This window comes from Aquarana catesbeiana, linkage group LG03, assembly GCF_042186555.1.
Source record: "Aquarana catesbeiana isolate 2022-GZ linkage group LG03, ASM4218655v1, whole genome shotgun sequence".
In the NCBI taxonomy this organism is placed as follows: domain Eukaryota; kingdom Metazoa; phylum Chordata; class Amphibia; order Anura; family Ranidae; genus Aquarana; species Aquarana catesbeiana.
The window spans coordinates 84,538,801-84,556,097 of record NC_133326.1 but is presented as its reverse complement, the minus strand read 5'-3'; the positions used below and the strand labels follow the sequence as shown (position 1 = coordinate 84,556,097).

Sequence of the window (17,297 nt, the reverse complement as noted above, 5' to 3'; positions counted from 1 at the left end):
CGGGCTCAGGATCGTGGTGTATCATATATAAAAAGAGAGGGAGTGCCCATAGCGTAAAATTGCTTTAAAAAAGTTTTATTACACAAAATGAAAGGGTACTCACACTTTTGCAGTAAAAATCAAGCGAAATGGTAAAAACGTCAAAACCGTCATTAATATCCTTCAGCGCTGGTACAGGAGGTGATGTTTGGGAAGCACAGATTAGGCCACGCCCTACGCGTTTCGTCGTTAGGACGTCTACGCTCCCGTAGACGTCCTAACGACGAAACGCGTAGGGCGTGGCCTAATCTGTGCTTCCCAAACATCACCTCCTGTACCAGCGCTGAAGGATTTTAATGACGGTTTTGACGTTTTTACCATTTCGCTTGATTTTTACTGCAAAAGTGTGAGTACCCTTTCATTTTGTGTAATAAAACTTTTTTAAAGCAATTTTACGCTATGGGCACTCCCTCTCTTTTTATATATGATACACCACGATCCTGAGCCCGCCAGCGATCGCTGTACAGTGGCGATAAAACTGTAACTGCCTACTACCCCCGCAGGGGTGAAGTGATCTGGTGAGTGGCTGCACTTTCAGAGCAAAGAGATATTATAAGTGAAGGATTATCACCACAGCACAAGAATATGACACAAGAGACTTACTAAAGAATTTTGAAGCACGTTTGCACTTTTATCTTGTCACTGTTGCCTTTTGGATTGCACCAGCACATTTGCACTTTATCTTGTTATTGTAATTTTCCTTAGGAACAGATTTCCTACACCCCTTCCCACCTCCCTATCTCACTCCCTTCTCCCTTTCCCCCCCCCCTTTCCTCCTTCCCCCCCCCCTTTCTTCCCTCCCTAGCAATATTACATATGTAAGCATTTAAGTTATGTCTATGTATCACCTATGATTGCACAATATTGCAACAGAATATTTAATTGACACATGCACGGTATATTTGGGAATTCATATTGTTAATTTGTATTTAATATTTGATATATGCACGGTGCACCTAAGAATTTATTTTAATCTAGTAACCTATATGGAGGTAGGAAACTAAATAGGAACAGCGCCAAACCCTTCTATCATTTCTAATATATCTCAGCTGTCCCCATTTTAGGGTGACTGCCTGTTGGGAGGCAGCAGTTCCAAACTTTACCAATTAAGTCTTTATGTCCACTGCGCGGGTTCACCATCCCTTTACTATGCTTTGGATCATGCGCAGTTCCTTTCCTTCTCCTTACTCTTCTCTTCCCATCACTCTGGTACAAGTTGGTCTCATCTGTCCATAGGATGTTGTTCCAGAACTGTGAAGGCTTTTTTAGATGTTGTTTGGCAAACTCTAATCTGGCCTTCCTGTTTTTGAGGCTTACCAATGGTTTACATCTTGTGGTGAACCCTCTGTATTCACTCTGGTGAAGTCTTCTCTTGATTGTTGACTTTGACACACATACACCTACCTCCTGGAGAGTGTTCTTGATCTGGCCAACTGTTGTGAAGGGTGTTTTCTTCACCAGGGAAAGTATTCTTCAGTCATCCACCACAGTTGTTTTCCGTGGTCTTCCGGGTCTTTTGGTGTTGCTGAGCTCACCGGTGCGTTCTTTCTTTTTAAGGATGTTACAAACAGTTGTTTGGCCACACCTAATGTTTTTGCTATCTCTCGGATGGGTTTGTTTTGTTTTTTCAGCCTAATGATGGCTTGCTTCACTGATAGTGACAGCTCTTTGGATCTCATATTGAGAGTTGACAGCAACAGATTCCAAATGCAAATAGCACACTTGAAATGAACTCTGGACCTTTTATCTGCTCCTTGTAAATGGGATAATGAGGGAATAACACACACCTGGCCATGGAACAGCTGAGCAGCCAATTGTCCCATTACTTTTGGTCCCTTAAAAAGTGGGAGGCACATATACAAACTGTTGTAATTCCTACACCGTTCACCTGATTTGGATGTAAATACCCTCAAATTAAAGCTGAATGTCTGCAGTTAAAGCACATCTTGTTGATTTCATTTCAAATCCATTGTTGTGGTGTATAGAGCCAAAAAGATTAGAATTGTGTTGTGTTGATGTTCCAATATTTATGGACCTGACTGTATATATATATATATATATATATATATGTAGCACTAACTCTCAGTGGAGCTGCTGGTTTAAGCAGGCTGTTACCTTCACTCTCAATACCTCTGTTTCACCGGCACCGGGTCTAGGGTTCCGTTGAGTTTACCTCTGGACGATATAAGCACCAACACTTGAGTACATTTTCAATGCTTTATTGAACCAAGTAACAAAGGAAATAGCAGGAAAGAGGCAGCAGGAAAACTGCAGGGAAGCGCAAATACCTTTCTTTAGGTTTCTTTAGAACATCCTTTAAAGTTGACTACTGTAATGGAATGCAATCCCCTTTTGTGGGACACGATCTTTGCTCGCCTGGATAGGCCTCTCTCACTTGCCTAGCAGCCAGTACGTAGCACAAACAAAAGTCTCTGCCACAGACTTGCTTGAAATAAACCCGTACGATCCTCTGCCACAGGATGTATTGGTTCACAATGAATGTCAGACACAGTACTTGAACCTTTAAGCCAACCCGACAGTACCATGCAGTAAGACTACTTCAGGATACGTCCTCCAGCCGAGTCACCAGGCCCCTTTCCAGACCAGCACTCTGCATGATCCTTCCATGATGGGTCCTCCCCTGGGATCTTCTCGGTTGTCCAGCTTCTTCACTCTGGTAGACAGCTCAGGACCATTCCTCGGCTGCTGTGGTAGGCCCCAGACAGGCTTCTGGGCCCACCCACGTGCCGCCGAGACGCGGGCCTCCGGAACGGCGTGGCTATACCACCGGCAAAGCGCCTCTGCAGAGGCGCTTTGCGGTGGTTTTAACCCTTTCTCAGCAGCTAGCAGGGGGGTAAAACTGCCCCGCTAGCGGCCACATACTGACGGTAAAGCGCCACTTACAATATCGGCGCTTTACCGCTGATGCCGCCCCCGCCCCAGTGTGAAAGGGCCCTAACACATACCTGTCGGCCAGGAGGGCCAGCAGGTGGCTGAAAACGAACCCCTAAACATGGCGTCTGTCCCATAAATACCCTCTCCCAGAATGCAACTGGGAGGACCACCTCCACCGAGTTGTCTCCTGGACAGAGGAGCACTCGTGCATTTTAACACATTGCTTTTCCAACACCTGATGATGGTGACGACACCCACCAGCACAATGTGGAACCACACGCAACGTCAGCCAAGCTGGAACAGAGGTAAATCTAAATTCCTATAACGAGCAATTCACTAAATTTACCTATCAGATGGTAGATCATAAATCTACCAGCGCTATATATATATATATATATATATATATATATATATATATATAAATTCCATAAAAGTATCCCATAGTTTGTAGATGCTATAACTTTTGCGCAATTGGGATTTTTATTTATTTATTTTTTTTACCAAAAATATGTAGCGGAATACATATTGGTCCAACCTGATGAAGAAATTTTTTTTTTTGATTGGATATGTTTTAAAGTAGAGTTCCACCCAAAAAAAAAAAAAAAATATTAATGTGCTTAAAAAAAATAAAAAAAAAACATTTAGAGAAAAAATGTTTTTTTTAACTCACCTCTAAATGCCTGTTGCTAGGGGGTCCCTCGTAGTCTGCCTCCTTTGGCGCCTGGGCTCCTGACATCACTTCCCTCGGCGCAGAAAGGGAGATCGCCTCTCCCCCCTCCCTCATGTCAATCATCTGGGACACGTGACCGGTCCCAGATGATTGCGCGGCCAGTTGCGGCGCGGCTCGTGCATGCACAGTGAGTGCCCGGCTGTGTTTTTTTTTTAAGTGGGAACTCCGCTTTAAGCATAAAGTAAAAAAAAATTCTCTATTTTTTTTTTATTTTTTCAAAATTGTCGCTCTGTTTCTATTTATAGTGCAAAAAATAAAAACCGCAGAGGTAAACAAATAGCACCAAAAGAAATCTCTATTTGTGAGGAAAAAGGGACATCGATATTATTTGGGTACAAAATTGCACGACCGCGCAATTGTCAAAGTAACACAGTACCGTATCGCAAAAATTGGCCTGGTCGTGAAGGGGGGATAAACCTTCTGGAGCTGAAGTGGTACTGGTAATGTTGCCTACATCTACCTCCTCACCACAACATCCGTCTGGTAGCCATTGCTGAGGGCTGTATATCTCTATGAGGTAAATGCTCTGACTGGTTGCCTCCACCTCAGGAGCCCCAGACACAGCCCATGTCTCTCACAGAACCCCAACCTTTGCTGTGGCTAATATAACAAGTAGAAGAGAGTCACAGGAACAATCCATACATTCTCCCAATACCTCCAATGTGACACTAGTAGGGAGAATTTATTTCATAATTGGCACCAGTTTTATAAGTCTGTCACAGTGAGTAGGAGAGGAAACGCCTCACAGTGGGGAGGACATGTTTGTATTGTACAATTATACAGCAGTCAATTGGAGTTCTGTTCTGTCACACCGCTCTAATCTCCCTATAGAGGAGACACCACCATCTACACATGGCTCAGTGAGACAGAACACGTCATTCCCGCTTCCACCAATCAGGGGGAAGATGTACACAACCGGATATAGTACCGCTACAGAAGGCGGAAGACGCTAGGAAGTTGTCAGTTGCCATAGCAACAGATGATACAGCTGGGACCGGGAACATGCCGATCATAGTGAAGGATTTCACCTGGCAGCAGACGGAGAAGGAGATTTTTATATCTGTGCCGCTAAAGGGAGCCAAGGCGTGCCAGAGTAATGTGCTGTGTACCGAGGACTACATCAAGGTGAGGGGACAGCAACACTGATCACCTCGTCCTATTGAAAATGCTAGAAGCCTGGCAGTCATGGGCACCTCGTGCAAATGCTAGAAGCCTGGCAGTCATGGGCACCTCGTGCAAATGCTAGAAGCCTGGCTGTCATGGGCACCTCCTGCAAATGCTAGAAGCCTGGCAGTCAAGGGCACCTAGTGCAAATGCTAGAAGCCTGGCAGTCATGGGCACCTCCTGCAAATGCTAGAAGCCTGGCAGTCATGGGCACCTCGTGCAAATGCTAGAAGCCTGGCAGTCATGGGCACCTCCTGCAGATGCTAGAAGTCTGGCAGTCATGGGCACCTCCTGCAGATGCTAGAAGTCTGGCAGTCATGGGCACCTCCTGCAGATGCTAGAAGTCTGGCAGTCATGGGCACCTCCTGCAGATGCTAGAAGTCTGGCAGTCATGGGCACCTCGTGCAAATGCTAGAAGCCTGGCTGTCATAGGCACCTCCTGCAACAATGCTAGTAATGTGCTGTGTACCAAGGACTACATCAAGGTGAGGGGACAGCAACACTGATCACCTCATCCTACTGAAAATGCTAGAAGCCTGGCTGTCATGGGCATCTCGTGCAAATGCTAGAAGCCTGGCAGTCATGGGCACCTCGTGCAAATGCTAGAAGCATGGCTGTCATAGGCACCTCCTGCAAATGCTAGTAGCCTGCCAGCCATGGGCACCTCCTGCAAATTCTAGTAGCCTGCCAGCCATGGGCACCTCCTGCAAATGCTAGAAGCATGGCTGTCATGGGCACCTCTTGAAAATGCTAGATGTCTGGCAGTCATAGGCACCTCCTAAAATTGCTAGATGCCCGGCTGTCATGCTGGTTGATGCTTTGCTACCTGGAACAAGCACATCTACCAGGAAAGTTGTTACCAGTATTCCTAATCTGCTTACTTGTTGTGGGCTAATAATCCAGGATGGAGGATACTGAAAACGCTGAGTCAGCATGATAGCCAGGCAGCTAGTATTTTCCCAAAGGTACGTTCAGCCATGGCAGCTTCCATATTTCCACACTACAGGTTTTCTTAAAAGGTGCATTCACACCTGCCGATGCAGGAACCTCAGGGGCTACTTGCTCACGGCTCATTGCAGGAACTGCTGCTGAGGTTCTCACATCTAATCGGTGTATTCACCGGTGTGAATGCCCCCTAAAGCTGGATGCTATTTAAACTGTTAATAATCTAATACAGTGGAATTTGTCACGTCTCTGCGTCGCTCCACCCAAGGAGTTGTGTCATTCAATCACAGAAATCTGTCAATGAAAAAACTAGTCATGTCTTCTATGGCGGCAGATGGGCTGCAGTTCTCAATGGAACATAAGCGTGATGACGTCGCCACACTAGTCCATTAATTGAAGGTCTTCAGTACAGATCTGAGCTGCAGCAATAGTCTACAGGAGCCAGAGCATTGCACTCGCCATCCACTGATCATGGTTGCAATTCTTCCTAGAGGCCAATGCAAAAAAGAAATAATTAAGGATGAGCTCCGGCGTGTTCGCACAGCCCATGTGCAGAGCCCGCCAGGAAGTAGGCACTACACTGCGCTAATCACAGGCAGTGAGACATTTACCCAATGCGCGGCTGCAGACATCGGGAAATGTCTCACTGCCTGTGATTAGCACAGCGCAGTGTTGACTTCCTAGCGGGCTCTGCACATGGGCTGTGTGAACATGCCGGAGCTCATTCTTATAAATAATACATGCACTGTTTTGCAATATGGATGCATTTTTTATTATTTCATTTTTTTTTTCAAAAGATTTTAATTTTCTTATTAAAATTGAATTCCAGGTATGAATATTTTATACACCGTTGTTATGGAACAGCTAGCTGCCAAAACCCCTCTTCTTCGGCCGGCGGTATGCTTTCCGATAAGAGTGGTCTCTGCAGCGGATTTGCCGCAAGATCACTTTTATTGGCGGCGGGAGAGGGCACTTTCGCCGCTTACCAGAGCCGTTGGCAATGGCGGAGGCGATTGGATCTTCTCCCTTGCTGGGTATGGAGACGAGTGAGGGGAAGATGGTCCCCACCCGTCTCCATAACATTGCAGGGTGGAAGCGACGAAAACGTCACTTCAGCCCATAGCATTTTTTTTTTTTTTGATTATTTTTTTTTTAAATGACGATTTTTAATTTTTTTTTAATTGCATTTTAGTGTAAATGTGAGATCTGAGGTCTTTTTGACCCCAGATCTCATATTTAGGAGGTCCTGCCGTGCTTTTTTTCTATTACAAGGGATGTTTACAAAAAAGTGTAAAAATAAAAGGTAAAATAAATAAGAAAACCCGTCCCGCCTAGCTCGCATGCAGAAGCGAACGCATACGTAAGTAGCGCCTGCATATGAAAACGCTGTTCAAACCACACATGCAATAATTCTAGCCCTAGACCTCCTCTGTAACTCAAAACATGCAACCTGTAGAATTTTTTAAACGTCGCCTATGGAGATTTTTAAGGGTAAACGTTTGTCACCATTCCACAAGCAGGCGCAATCTTAAAGCGTGACGTGTTGGGTATCAATTTACTCGGTGTAACATTCTCTTTCACAATATAAAACAATTTGGGCTAACTTTACTTATTTTTTTCCCAAAAAAGTGTATTTTTTCCCCAAAAAAGTACGCTTGTAAGACCGCTGCGCAAATACGGTGTGACAGAAAGTATTGCAACGACCGCCATTTTATTCTCTAGGGTGTTAGAAAAAAAGTTCAATGTTTGGGGCTTCTAAGTAATTTTCTAGCAAAAAAAACAGTTTTTAACTTGTAAATAACAAATCTCAAAAAGAGGCTTGGTCCTTAAGTGGTTAAAGAGTGAATGGTAGAGAGTGATGGGGGCTGAGCTGCCTTTTTCTTTTATCCTACAATAATGAATAATGACATGTTTGTGTTCTCTTTCTAATACATAGGTGAATTTTCCTCCATTCTTGTTTGAAATATTTCCACTGTTACCTATTGATGTTGACAAAAGTAGTGCAAAGATTGGCAATGGAGTCATCCTCTTTACCCTACATAAGCAGGAGCCGTCTATTTGGGACACTCTGTCTGCTGCTAATAGTAAGTACGCTCCATACTGTGAGGGTCATTTCTTTGTTTTTGCAGCAACACTGTGCAAAACAAGAGCTGTAAGACTGCATTTACTACGAGTTGCATTTTGAATAATACATTTCTTCCTCTGCTTCTTAAGGGTAGCACAGCACCAGTATGAAGCCTTTCCATGACCACTTCCTAAGTGCCTGTAATTCAGCCACTAAACCATCTTGGGGATCGTTCACATGTATGGCTATTATTGCTGTCCCTTTGAAAAGTGATCTGCAGAAGCATTTGCCAGGCAGTGAAGATGTGATATGCCTTCACATATCACAAAATGCAGATCCAACTTGCTGAAACTGCGTGGTTGCAGGGTGGTTGCAGTTTGGCCCCATTCAGTTGTATGCAACTTGCAATATCATTTTTGCTGTGGCTGCAAAGCAAATCATTGCAGATGCTGCATTCTGTGTTTTAGATGGGGGAGGTAAAACTGCAGCTCAACCATTTGCTTTTACTACCCCCTGGCCACCTGTGTAATTCGCCTTTGTTTTCATACAGTTATAATTATGAGTATGCATATGTGTAGCACTAACTCACGGTGGAGCTGCTGGTTTAAATGGGTCTGTTACCTTCACTTTGCTTCCCTCTGTTTCACCGGCACCGGGTCTAGGGGTTCCGTTGAGTTTACTGCTGGACAACACACGCACCAACACTGGAGTATGCTTTCAATGCTTTATTGAACAGTCAAACTTTAGGAAGGAGCAGGAAAGAGACGGAAAAGGAAACTCTCAGGAGAAACTCAAATATCTTCTTGCAAAATCTTAGCGATAAATGTCCTGATAGAATTCAGATAATTATGTGGAATGCGTTCCCACCATGGGATGCACTCTTTGCTCGTCTGGATAGGCCTCTCTCACCGGTCTAGCAGCCAGTACGCAGCACGAATCGAAAGTCTCTGCCACAGACTTATTTGGGGGGGGGGGGGGGGTAAATCTGCACGATCCTCTGCCACAGCATGTATGAGATCTTCTGCAGTGAACAGTCAGTCACAGTGCCTGAACCTAAGCCGAACCGGCGACACTATGCTGTATGGTTACTTCTTTTTGGATACGTCCTCCAGCCGAGTCACCAGGCCCCTCTATAGACCAGCACGCTGCGTGATCTCTCCAAGACGGGTCCTCTCCTGGGATCTCCTCGGTTGTCCAGCTTCGTCACACAGGACCGACACCTCAGGACCATTCCTCGGCCGCGGTGGTAGGCCCCAGACAAGCCTCTGGACCCACCCCTGCGCCGCTATATCGTGGGCCTCCCGATCGGAGGACCATGAGGTAGCTCCTTAACGCATACCTGTCGGCCAGGAGGGCCAGCAGGTGGCTGCAAAAACCAACCCTAGAACATGGCGTCTGTCCCATAAATACCCCCTTCCCAGAATGCAACTCGGAGGACCACCTCCACCGAGCTTGTCTCCGAGACAGAGGAGCATCTATACACTTTGACACGTTGCCCCTCCAACACTGACTAATGGTAACAGCGACACCCACCGGTCAGCACGGAAGAACACACAACGTCAGCCAAGCTGGAACAGAGGCGAACTTTTAACCTTCTTAACACACAATTTACTAAATTTACCTAATCTGCGATAGATTGTAAATCTACCAGCGCTACATATGTATATGTGTGTTTTTAATACTATGTGCTATATGAGGTTGAAACGTCAGCTCTTCAGTAAATTATTTGAGATAGTTTATATGGGGGTCTAAGGATTGTAACTTACTGCTCCATTTTAAGAAGAGTGCCAAGTGGATATAAATCTACTATATCTATTACATGAAAATTGACTACTCTGAGTATGTTTACAAGCCTTTGAGGGCTCAAGCTGGCTATACACTGCTTGACTTTTAGCTGATTCCTGCTGAATTGGCTGAAATTCTAGCTGGGGTTGGCCCTGTTGGCAGCTGTCCACTGATCCGCTAGTCCCCCCCGCTCAACAAAAGTTGATTTTTAAAAGTTTTGTCAAAGTTGCAGGTCCAAAATTGCTTAGCTGAACAGCCCTTGCATCCAATCAGATATAAGCACAGTTCAGTTATTCAGCAGCTGTTGGAGCAGTGACTGCTGAATACAATATCTGGCAGCTGACATTCCTCTTTCCACACTGCTTAGTGCGAATGGGGTAATCAATGCATTTCCCTCGTTTGGCCCACTGGACTGAACAAGAGAAAGTTGAAGCGCGTATGGCCAATTTCATTGTGCAGGTGTTGCCTGTGCTGAAGAGGAGTTTTGTAACAGTTTGTAGCAGCATTTGTAGAGTTTGGTGTAGATTCTTTTTAATTCTTAAAGGGATTCTTCACCCTGTAAACAAAAATGTAAAAGTCAGCAACTACAAATACTGTAGCTGCTGACTTTTAAAAACACACACTTACCTGTCCCAAGATCCAGCAAAGTCCTCACCTGACTTGCTTTTTGCCGGTCTGCAGGCACTGGCATCCTAAAGCCTGGTACACACTAATAGTTTTTTCATTCAACCCAGCGGGTGGAATGAAAAAGAACTGACAGCTCTGTTTGCAGCCGCTGTACTAACGATCCAACGTAGGTACAGCAATCACCCCCCCCCGCTGAGCTGTTCTGACAGGGGGACAGCCCCCTGCCACAACACTCCAATCAGCGCTCTCAGCCATTAGCTGAGAGTGCTGACGGGAGCCAGTTGGTTGCTGGTTTTCCAGTATTCTCGGCCTTCGCAAACAGTGGGCTTCTGTCGGACCAGCTCACATACACACAGCCGAATGTCGGCCAGTTTTTATTGAACTGGCCGATGTCTCTCAAAATTCGGCCCGTGTATACTAGGCATAACTGTGGACACTGACTGTGACTTCTTGCGGCTTCACAATCGGCTGCCCACTGCACATGTGTGAGCCACGCTGCACCCCATAATTGGTCCCACAGTCTCCTGGGACCCGTGACATGTCCCAAGAGGCTGTGGGGGCCGAAATACTGCTCAGATTGCCGCAGCGATCTGACTGGAAATTGGAGCAGGTACCTGTCAAAATCAGGTAGCGCCCCCCCTCCAATAAAAATCCCAAATATTGGAGAGATGGAGGGGGGAAGGAGGTGGAAAAGTTCACCACTTTTGGGTGAAGCTCTGCCTTAAGCTGCCCATACAGTTTTTTGAATGTGTTCAGCAACAGATTCCTCCATCCACACAAACAAGGTTCACCCACTGTGTTCATTCATAACTGAAACATTGGCTGTATGGGTCCCCATGTCAGGTTGGCTGTATGGGGCCCCGTGTCAGGTTGTCTGTGTAACACTTCCCCCGTAGGGGTTGCTGAGTATAGTCTTTCCTGGGCCTCCCTCTGATTATCCTGCAGCCAGACACTTGGGTATTTTCACACTATCACCCGCACACTCTTCCGCTCATTATCCAATGATCGTTCTAGGGTATTTAGTTTTTTTGGTATTTATTTGTAGAACTTGGATAGGATAAAGATTAGTGGGATGCTCCAACTTGAACTATGCACAGATGAGGACAACCCTCACTTGACCCTCTTAAATTAATCCGGATAGCAGATTCACTGCTGGACCACACTATAGCTGTGTGGGAAGATATCTGTGTAGAAAGGAGGGGTTTGGGTTCCTGGAGAACTGGGCCGACTTCTCGGTCGGTCACCAGTTCTAGAGAAGGGACAGACTGCACCTAAATGAGGAGGGTGCAGATCTGCTGGGAGTGAAGATGGCCGAAAAGTTAGAGGGGCTTTTAAACTAGACAACGGGGGGAGGGTCCAGAGGTAGAGATAGTCAACGTGGAACATTTTCCAGAGGGTAGTATTGGGGCATTAGTGGTAGGTTGACTAAAGCACATAAACCCAAGGTAAGTATAGTAACAAGTCCTATTTGCAACATCATAACACCCAATAAGAAGACAGTATGCGACCGGTCTAAACTATGTGGCATGTTCACCAATGCCAGGAGCCTTGCCGACAAGATGGGAGAGCTAGAGATACTGTTGTACGAGGAGGATTTAGATTTTGTGGGAATTTCAGAGACTTGGTTCAACAGCTCACATGATTGGCTGGCAACCATTCAAGGGTAGTCCCTTTTATCGCAGGGATATAGAGAGGGTAAAAAAGGGGAGGGGTATGTCTGTATATCAAGAATAATGTACAAGTGAATGTGAGAGATGACATCACTAAGGGAGCTAGGGAGGAGGTGGAATCCTTATGGGTAGAGCCCCAAAGGGATGAAACCAAGGGGAAAGTAATACTGGGAATATGCTATAGGTCCCCTAACCTGATGGAGGAGGGGGAGACGGACCTCCTATCACAATTTGGATTAGCAGCAAGGATGGGAAGTGTTTTAATGGGGGGTTTTAATTATCCAGACATAGACTGGGCGGAAGGAACCGCGCATTCGTCTAAGGCTCGCTAGTTCCTAAATGTCTTGCGGACAATTTCATGGGTCAGATGGTAGACACACCAACTAGAAACAAAGTGTTACTAGACCTACTGATTACCAACAATACAGACCTGATCACAGATGTGGAAATATGGGGCAATTTAGGAAACAGCGATCACAGGTCAATTAGCTTCAGTATAAATGACACAAATAGGAAACATAAGGGGAATACAAAGACACTGAATTTCAAAAGAGCCAACTTCCCTAAACTACGAACCTTGCTAAACGATATAAATTGAGATAAAATCTTAGGAACAAAGAACAGGATGGAGAGATGGGTTTGCTTTAAGAGCATATTGACCACTTACGGAACGCCCGCTGTCGTTATACGTCGCTACTTTGAAGAGGATTATCGTGCCATAACCCCGGTATCCTCTTCTTCAGCGGGCTGCCCGCTTTCAGATAAAAGTGGTCTCTGCGGCGGATTTGCCGCAAGATCACTTTTATTGGCGACGGGAGAGGAGGCCCAGCGGCGGAGGCGATCGGATCCTTCTTCCTGCTAGACATGGAGACGAGTGAGGGGAAGATGGCCCACACCTGTCTCCATATCATTGCAGGGCAGAAGCGACGTCAAAACGTCACTTCTGCCCATAGCTCATAAAGGACCTTTTTTTTTTTTTTTGTAAATATGAGATCTGAGGTCTTTTTGACGCCAGATCTCATATTTAAGAGGTCCTGTCATGCTTTTTTCTATTACAGAGGATGTTTACATTCCTTGTAATAGGAATAAAAGTGACACAATTTTTTTTTTAAAAGAACAGTGTAAAAATAAAAGGTAAAATAAATAAGACAAAAAAAATTTTTTAAACGCGCCCCGTCCCGCCGAGCTCGCATGCAGAAGCGAACGCATATGTGAGCAGCGCCTGCATATGAAAACGGTGTTCAAACCACACATAGGAGGTATTGCCACAATCAGTACAGTGAAAGCAATTAATTCTAGCTCTAGACCTCCTCTGTAACTCAAAACATGCAACCTGTAGAATTTTTTAAACGTTGCCTATGAGGACTTTTAAGGGTAAAAGTTTGTCGCCATTCCATGAGCGGGCGCAATTTTGACGCGTGATATGTTTGCTATCAATTTACTCCGCGTAACATTATCTTTCACAATATAAAAAAAATTGGGCTTTACTGTTGTCTTATTTTGTAATTCAAAAAAAGTGTACTTTTTCCAAAAAAAGTGCGCTTGAAAAACCGCTGCGCAAATATGGTGTGACAGAAAGTATTGCAACAACTGCCATTTTATTCTCTAGGGTGTTAGAAAAAAAATATATAATGTTTGGGGGTTCTAAGTAATTTTCTAGCAAAAAAACTGTTTTAAACTTGTAAACAACAAATCTCAGAAAGAGGCTCGGGGCATTAGCCAGTGCCATCCCATTGGGAAATAAATTTAAAAGAACAAACAAAAGTCTTGGGTAGCTTAACTCCAATGTAAAAATGCATATACAGTGCCTTGCTAAAGTATTCACCCCCTTGGCTTTTATCTATTTTGTTACATTACAGCCTTTAGTTCAATGTTTTTTTTTTAAAATCTGAATTATATGTGATGGACCAGAACACAATAGTCTAAGTTGGTGAAGTAAGATTAGAAAAATATATACATAAAACTATTTTTCAGAAATAAAAAACTGATAATTGGCATGTGCGTATGTATTCACCCCCTTTGTTATGAAGCCCATAAAAAGCTCTGGGGCAACCAATTACCTTCAGAAGTCACATAATTTGTGAAAAGATGTCCACCTGTGTGCAATCTTAATGTCACATGATCTGTCATTACATATACACACCTTTTTGAAAGGCCCCAGAGTCTGCAACACCTAAGCAAGAGGCACCACTAACCAAACTCTGCCATGAAGACCAAGGAACTCTTCAAACAATGTTGTTGAGAAGTACAAGTCAGGGTTAGGTTATAAAATGGCACATTTTGAGTTTGCGAAAAGGCATGTGGGAGACTCCCAAAATGTATGAAGGAAGGTGCTCTGGTCTGATGAGACTAAAATTGAACTTTTTGGCCATCAAAGAAAACACTATGTCTGGCGCAAACCCAACACATCACAACACCCAAAGAACACCATCCCACTGTGGGGATGTTTTTCAGCAGTCGGCACTGGAAAACTGGTCAGAGTTGAGGGAAAAATGGATTGTGCTAAATACAGGGATATTCTTGAGCAAAACCTGTACCACTCTGTGTGTGATTTGAGGCTAGCACGGAGGTTCACCTTCCAGCAGGAGAATGACCCCAAACACACTGCTAAAGCAACACTTGAGTGGTTTAAGGGGAAACATGTAAATGTGTTGGAATAGCCTACTCAAAGCTCAGACCTCAATCCAATAGAAAATCTGTGGTAAGACTTAGATTGCTGTTCACAAGCGCAAACCATCCAACTTGAAGGAGCTGGAGCCGTTTTGCAAGGAGCAATGGGCAATAATCCCAGTGGTAAGATGTGGCAAGCTCATAGAGATTTCTACAAAGTGACTTGGAGCTGTGATAGCTGCAAAAGGTGGCTCTACAAAGTATTGACTTTAGGGGGGTGAATAGTTATGCAAATTGGCTTTTTCTGTTATTTTGTCCTATAACAAATAGGTTTGCTTCACAATAAAAAAAAAAAAAAATCTTCAAAGTTGTGGGCATGATCAGTAAATTAAATGATGCAAATCCTCAAACAATCCATGTTAATTCAAGGTTGTGTGGCAACAAAACACGAAAAATGCCAAGGGGGATGAATACTTTTGCAAGGCACTGTAAAAGCACAGGAGAAGGGCTTCAAAAAATACGAGGCTAAGGGATTATCAGCAGCATTTACACTTTACAAAGAATGCAACAAGAAATGTAAGGGTGCAATTGGGGCGGCTTAGATAGAACACGAAAGACACATAGCGGAGAAGAGCAAAAAAAAATCCCAAGAAATTCTTTAAGTATATAAACAGTAAAAGAGGGAGAACAGACCATATTGGCCCCATAAATAATGAGGAAGGGAATCTCATTACAAAGGATGGTGAGATGGCAAAGGTAGTAAATTTATTCTTCTCCTCAGTCTTCATGGGGGGGGGCTTCAGTAACCAAAACTTCAGTATATATCCTCATGACACATTACAGGAAGCACCCTCATGGCTAACAGAGGACATAATTACAAATAGACTTGAAAAACTTAACATTAATAAGTAACCGGGACCAGATGGCTTGCACCCAAGGGTCCTTAGGGAACTCAGTTAAGTAATTGCCAGACCATTGTTCCTAATTTTTACTGACAGTCTACTGACTGGAATGGTACCAGCTGATTGGAGAAAAGCCAATGTAGCGCCAATATTTAACAAAGGGCCAAAATGCATCCCTGGAAATTACAGACCAGTTAGCCTAACATCAATAAGCAAGCTCTTGGAGGGGATGATAAGGGACTATATACAAGATTTTAGTAATGAAAACGGTATCATTAGCAGTAATCAGCATGGATTCATGAAGAATTGTTCTTGCCAAACCAATCTATTAACCTTCTATGAGGAGGTGAGCTGCCATCTAGATAAAGGGAGGCCCGTAGACGTGGTGTATCTGGATTTTGCAAAAGCATTTGACACAGTTCCCCATAAACCTTTACTGTACAAAATAAGGTCCGTTGGAATGGACCATAGGGTGAGTACATGGACTGAAAACTGGCTACAAGGGCAAGTTCAGAGGGTAGTGATAAATGGGGAGTACTCGGAATGGTCAGGGGTGGAAAGTGGGGTCCCCCAGGGTTTTGTCCTGGGACCAATCCTATTTAATTTGTTCATAAACGACCTGGAGGATGGGGTAAACAGTTCAATCTCTGTATTTGTGGACAATACTAAGCTAAGCAGGGCAATAACTTCTCTGCAGGATGTGGAAACCTTGCAAGTAGATCTGAACAAATTAATGGGGTGGGCAACTACATGGCAAATGAGGTTTAATGTAGAAAAATGTAAAATGCATTTGGGTGGCAAAAATATGAATGCAATCTACTCACTGGAGAAACCTCTGGGGGAATCAAGGATTGAAAAGGACCTGGGGGTCCTAGTAGATGATAGGCTCAGCAATGGCATGCAATGCCAAGCTGCTGCTAACAAAGCAAACAGAATATGGGCATGCATTAAAAAGGGGATTAACTCAAGAGATAAAGAACTAATTCTCCCACTCTGCAAGACTCTGGCCCGGCCTCACCTGGAATATGCTGTCCAGTCCTGGGCACCAGTCCTAAGGAAGAATGTACTGGAAATGAAGCGAGTACAGAGAAGGGCAACAAAAATAATAAAGGGACTGGAGGACATTAGTTATGAAGAAAGGTTACAAGCACTGAACTTATTCTCTCTGGAGAAGAGATGCTTGAGAGGGATATGATTTCAATTTACAAATACCACACTGGTGACCCCACAATAGGGATAAAACTTTTCCGTGGAAGGGAGTTTAATAAGACACGTGGCCACTCATTCAAATTAGAAGAAAAGAGGTTTAACCTTAAACTGCATAGAGGGTTCTTTACTGTAAGAGCAGCAAGGATGTGGAATTCCCTTCCACAGGTAGTGGTTTCAGCTGGGAGCATCGATAGTTTAAAAAAACCATTAGATAAGCACCTAAATGACCACAGCATACAGGTATATACAATGTAATACTGACATATAAGCACACACATAGGTTGGACTTGATGGACTTGTGTCTTTTTTCGGCCTCGCCTGCTATGTAACTATGTAAGATAGGTCCTTTGCTTGCTCTGGCAGCAGACTCAATGCACACTTTTCTTGAGGACACTCACTAGTATCCTCTTTAGCTGACACCCATCTACTGACTTTGCTAGCCTTAAGGGATGGCCCTCACAGAACAGGCCCCTAGATGCAGGTCTGTACTCACTGTAGCCAGAAACAGATCCTCCTAGTCTGCTCTACAGGACATCTGGGTTGCAGCTTCCGCAGCACCCCTCCCTCCGGGACCCCACTCTCCAGCCAAAGACCCCAAGAACATGTGCCCTAGGCATATATACAGTCACCCAATATGCCTTGAGGCACCTGCATCT

At 44.4% G+C, this 17,297-nt stretch overlaps 1 protein-coding gene across 4 annotated transcripts in view; it reads left to right on the top strand.

Annotated features, from left to right (window-relative positions):
- The first annotated feature begins 4,580 nt into the window (after positions 1-4,580).
- DNAAF4 (dynein axonemal assembly factor 4) overlaps positions 4,581-17,297 on the top strand; it is a 96,673-nt gene continuing 83,956 nt past the window's right edge. For 2 of the 4 annotated variants that reach the window (XM_073618764.1, XM_073618766.1), the window contains exons 1-2: positions 4,582-4,789; positions 7,710-7,857. In XM_073618764.1, the coding sequence (XP_073474865.1) occupies positions 4,667-4,789; positions 7,710-7,857 (271 nt within the window). In that variant the 5' untranslated portion in view covers positions 4,582-4,666. Of the gene's footprint in view, positions 4,790-7,709; positions 7,858-17,297 lie in introns of all 4 variants that reach the window. The other 2 variants (XM_073618765.1, XR_012242781.1) reach the window with 2 other exon arrangements.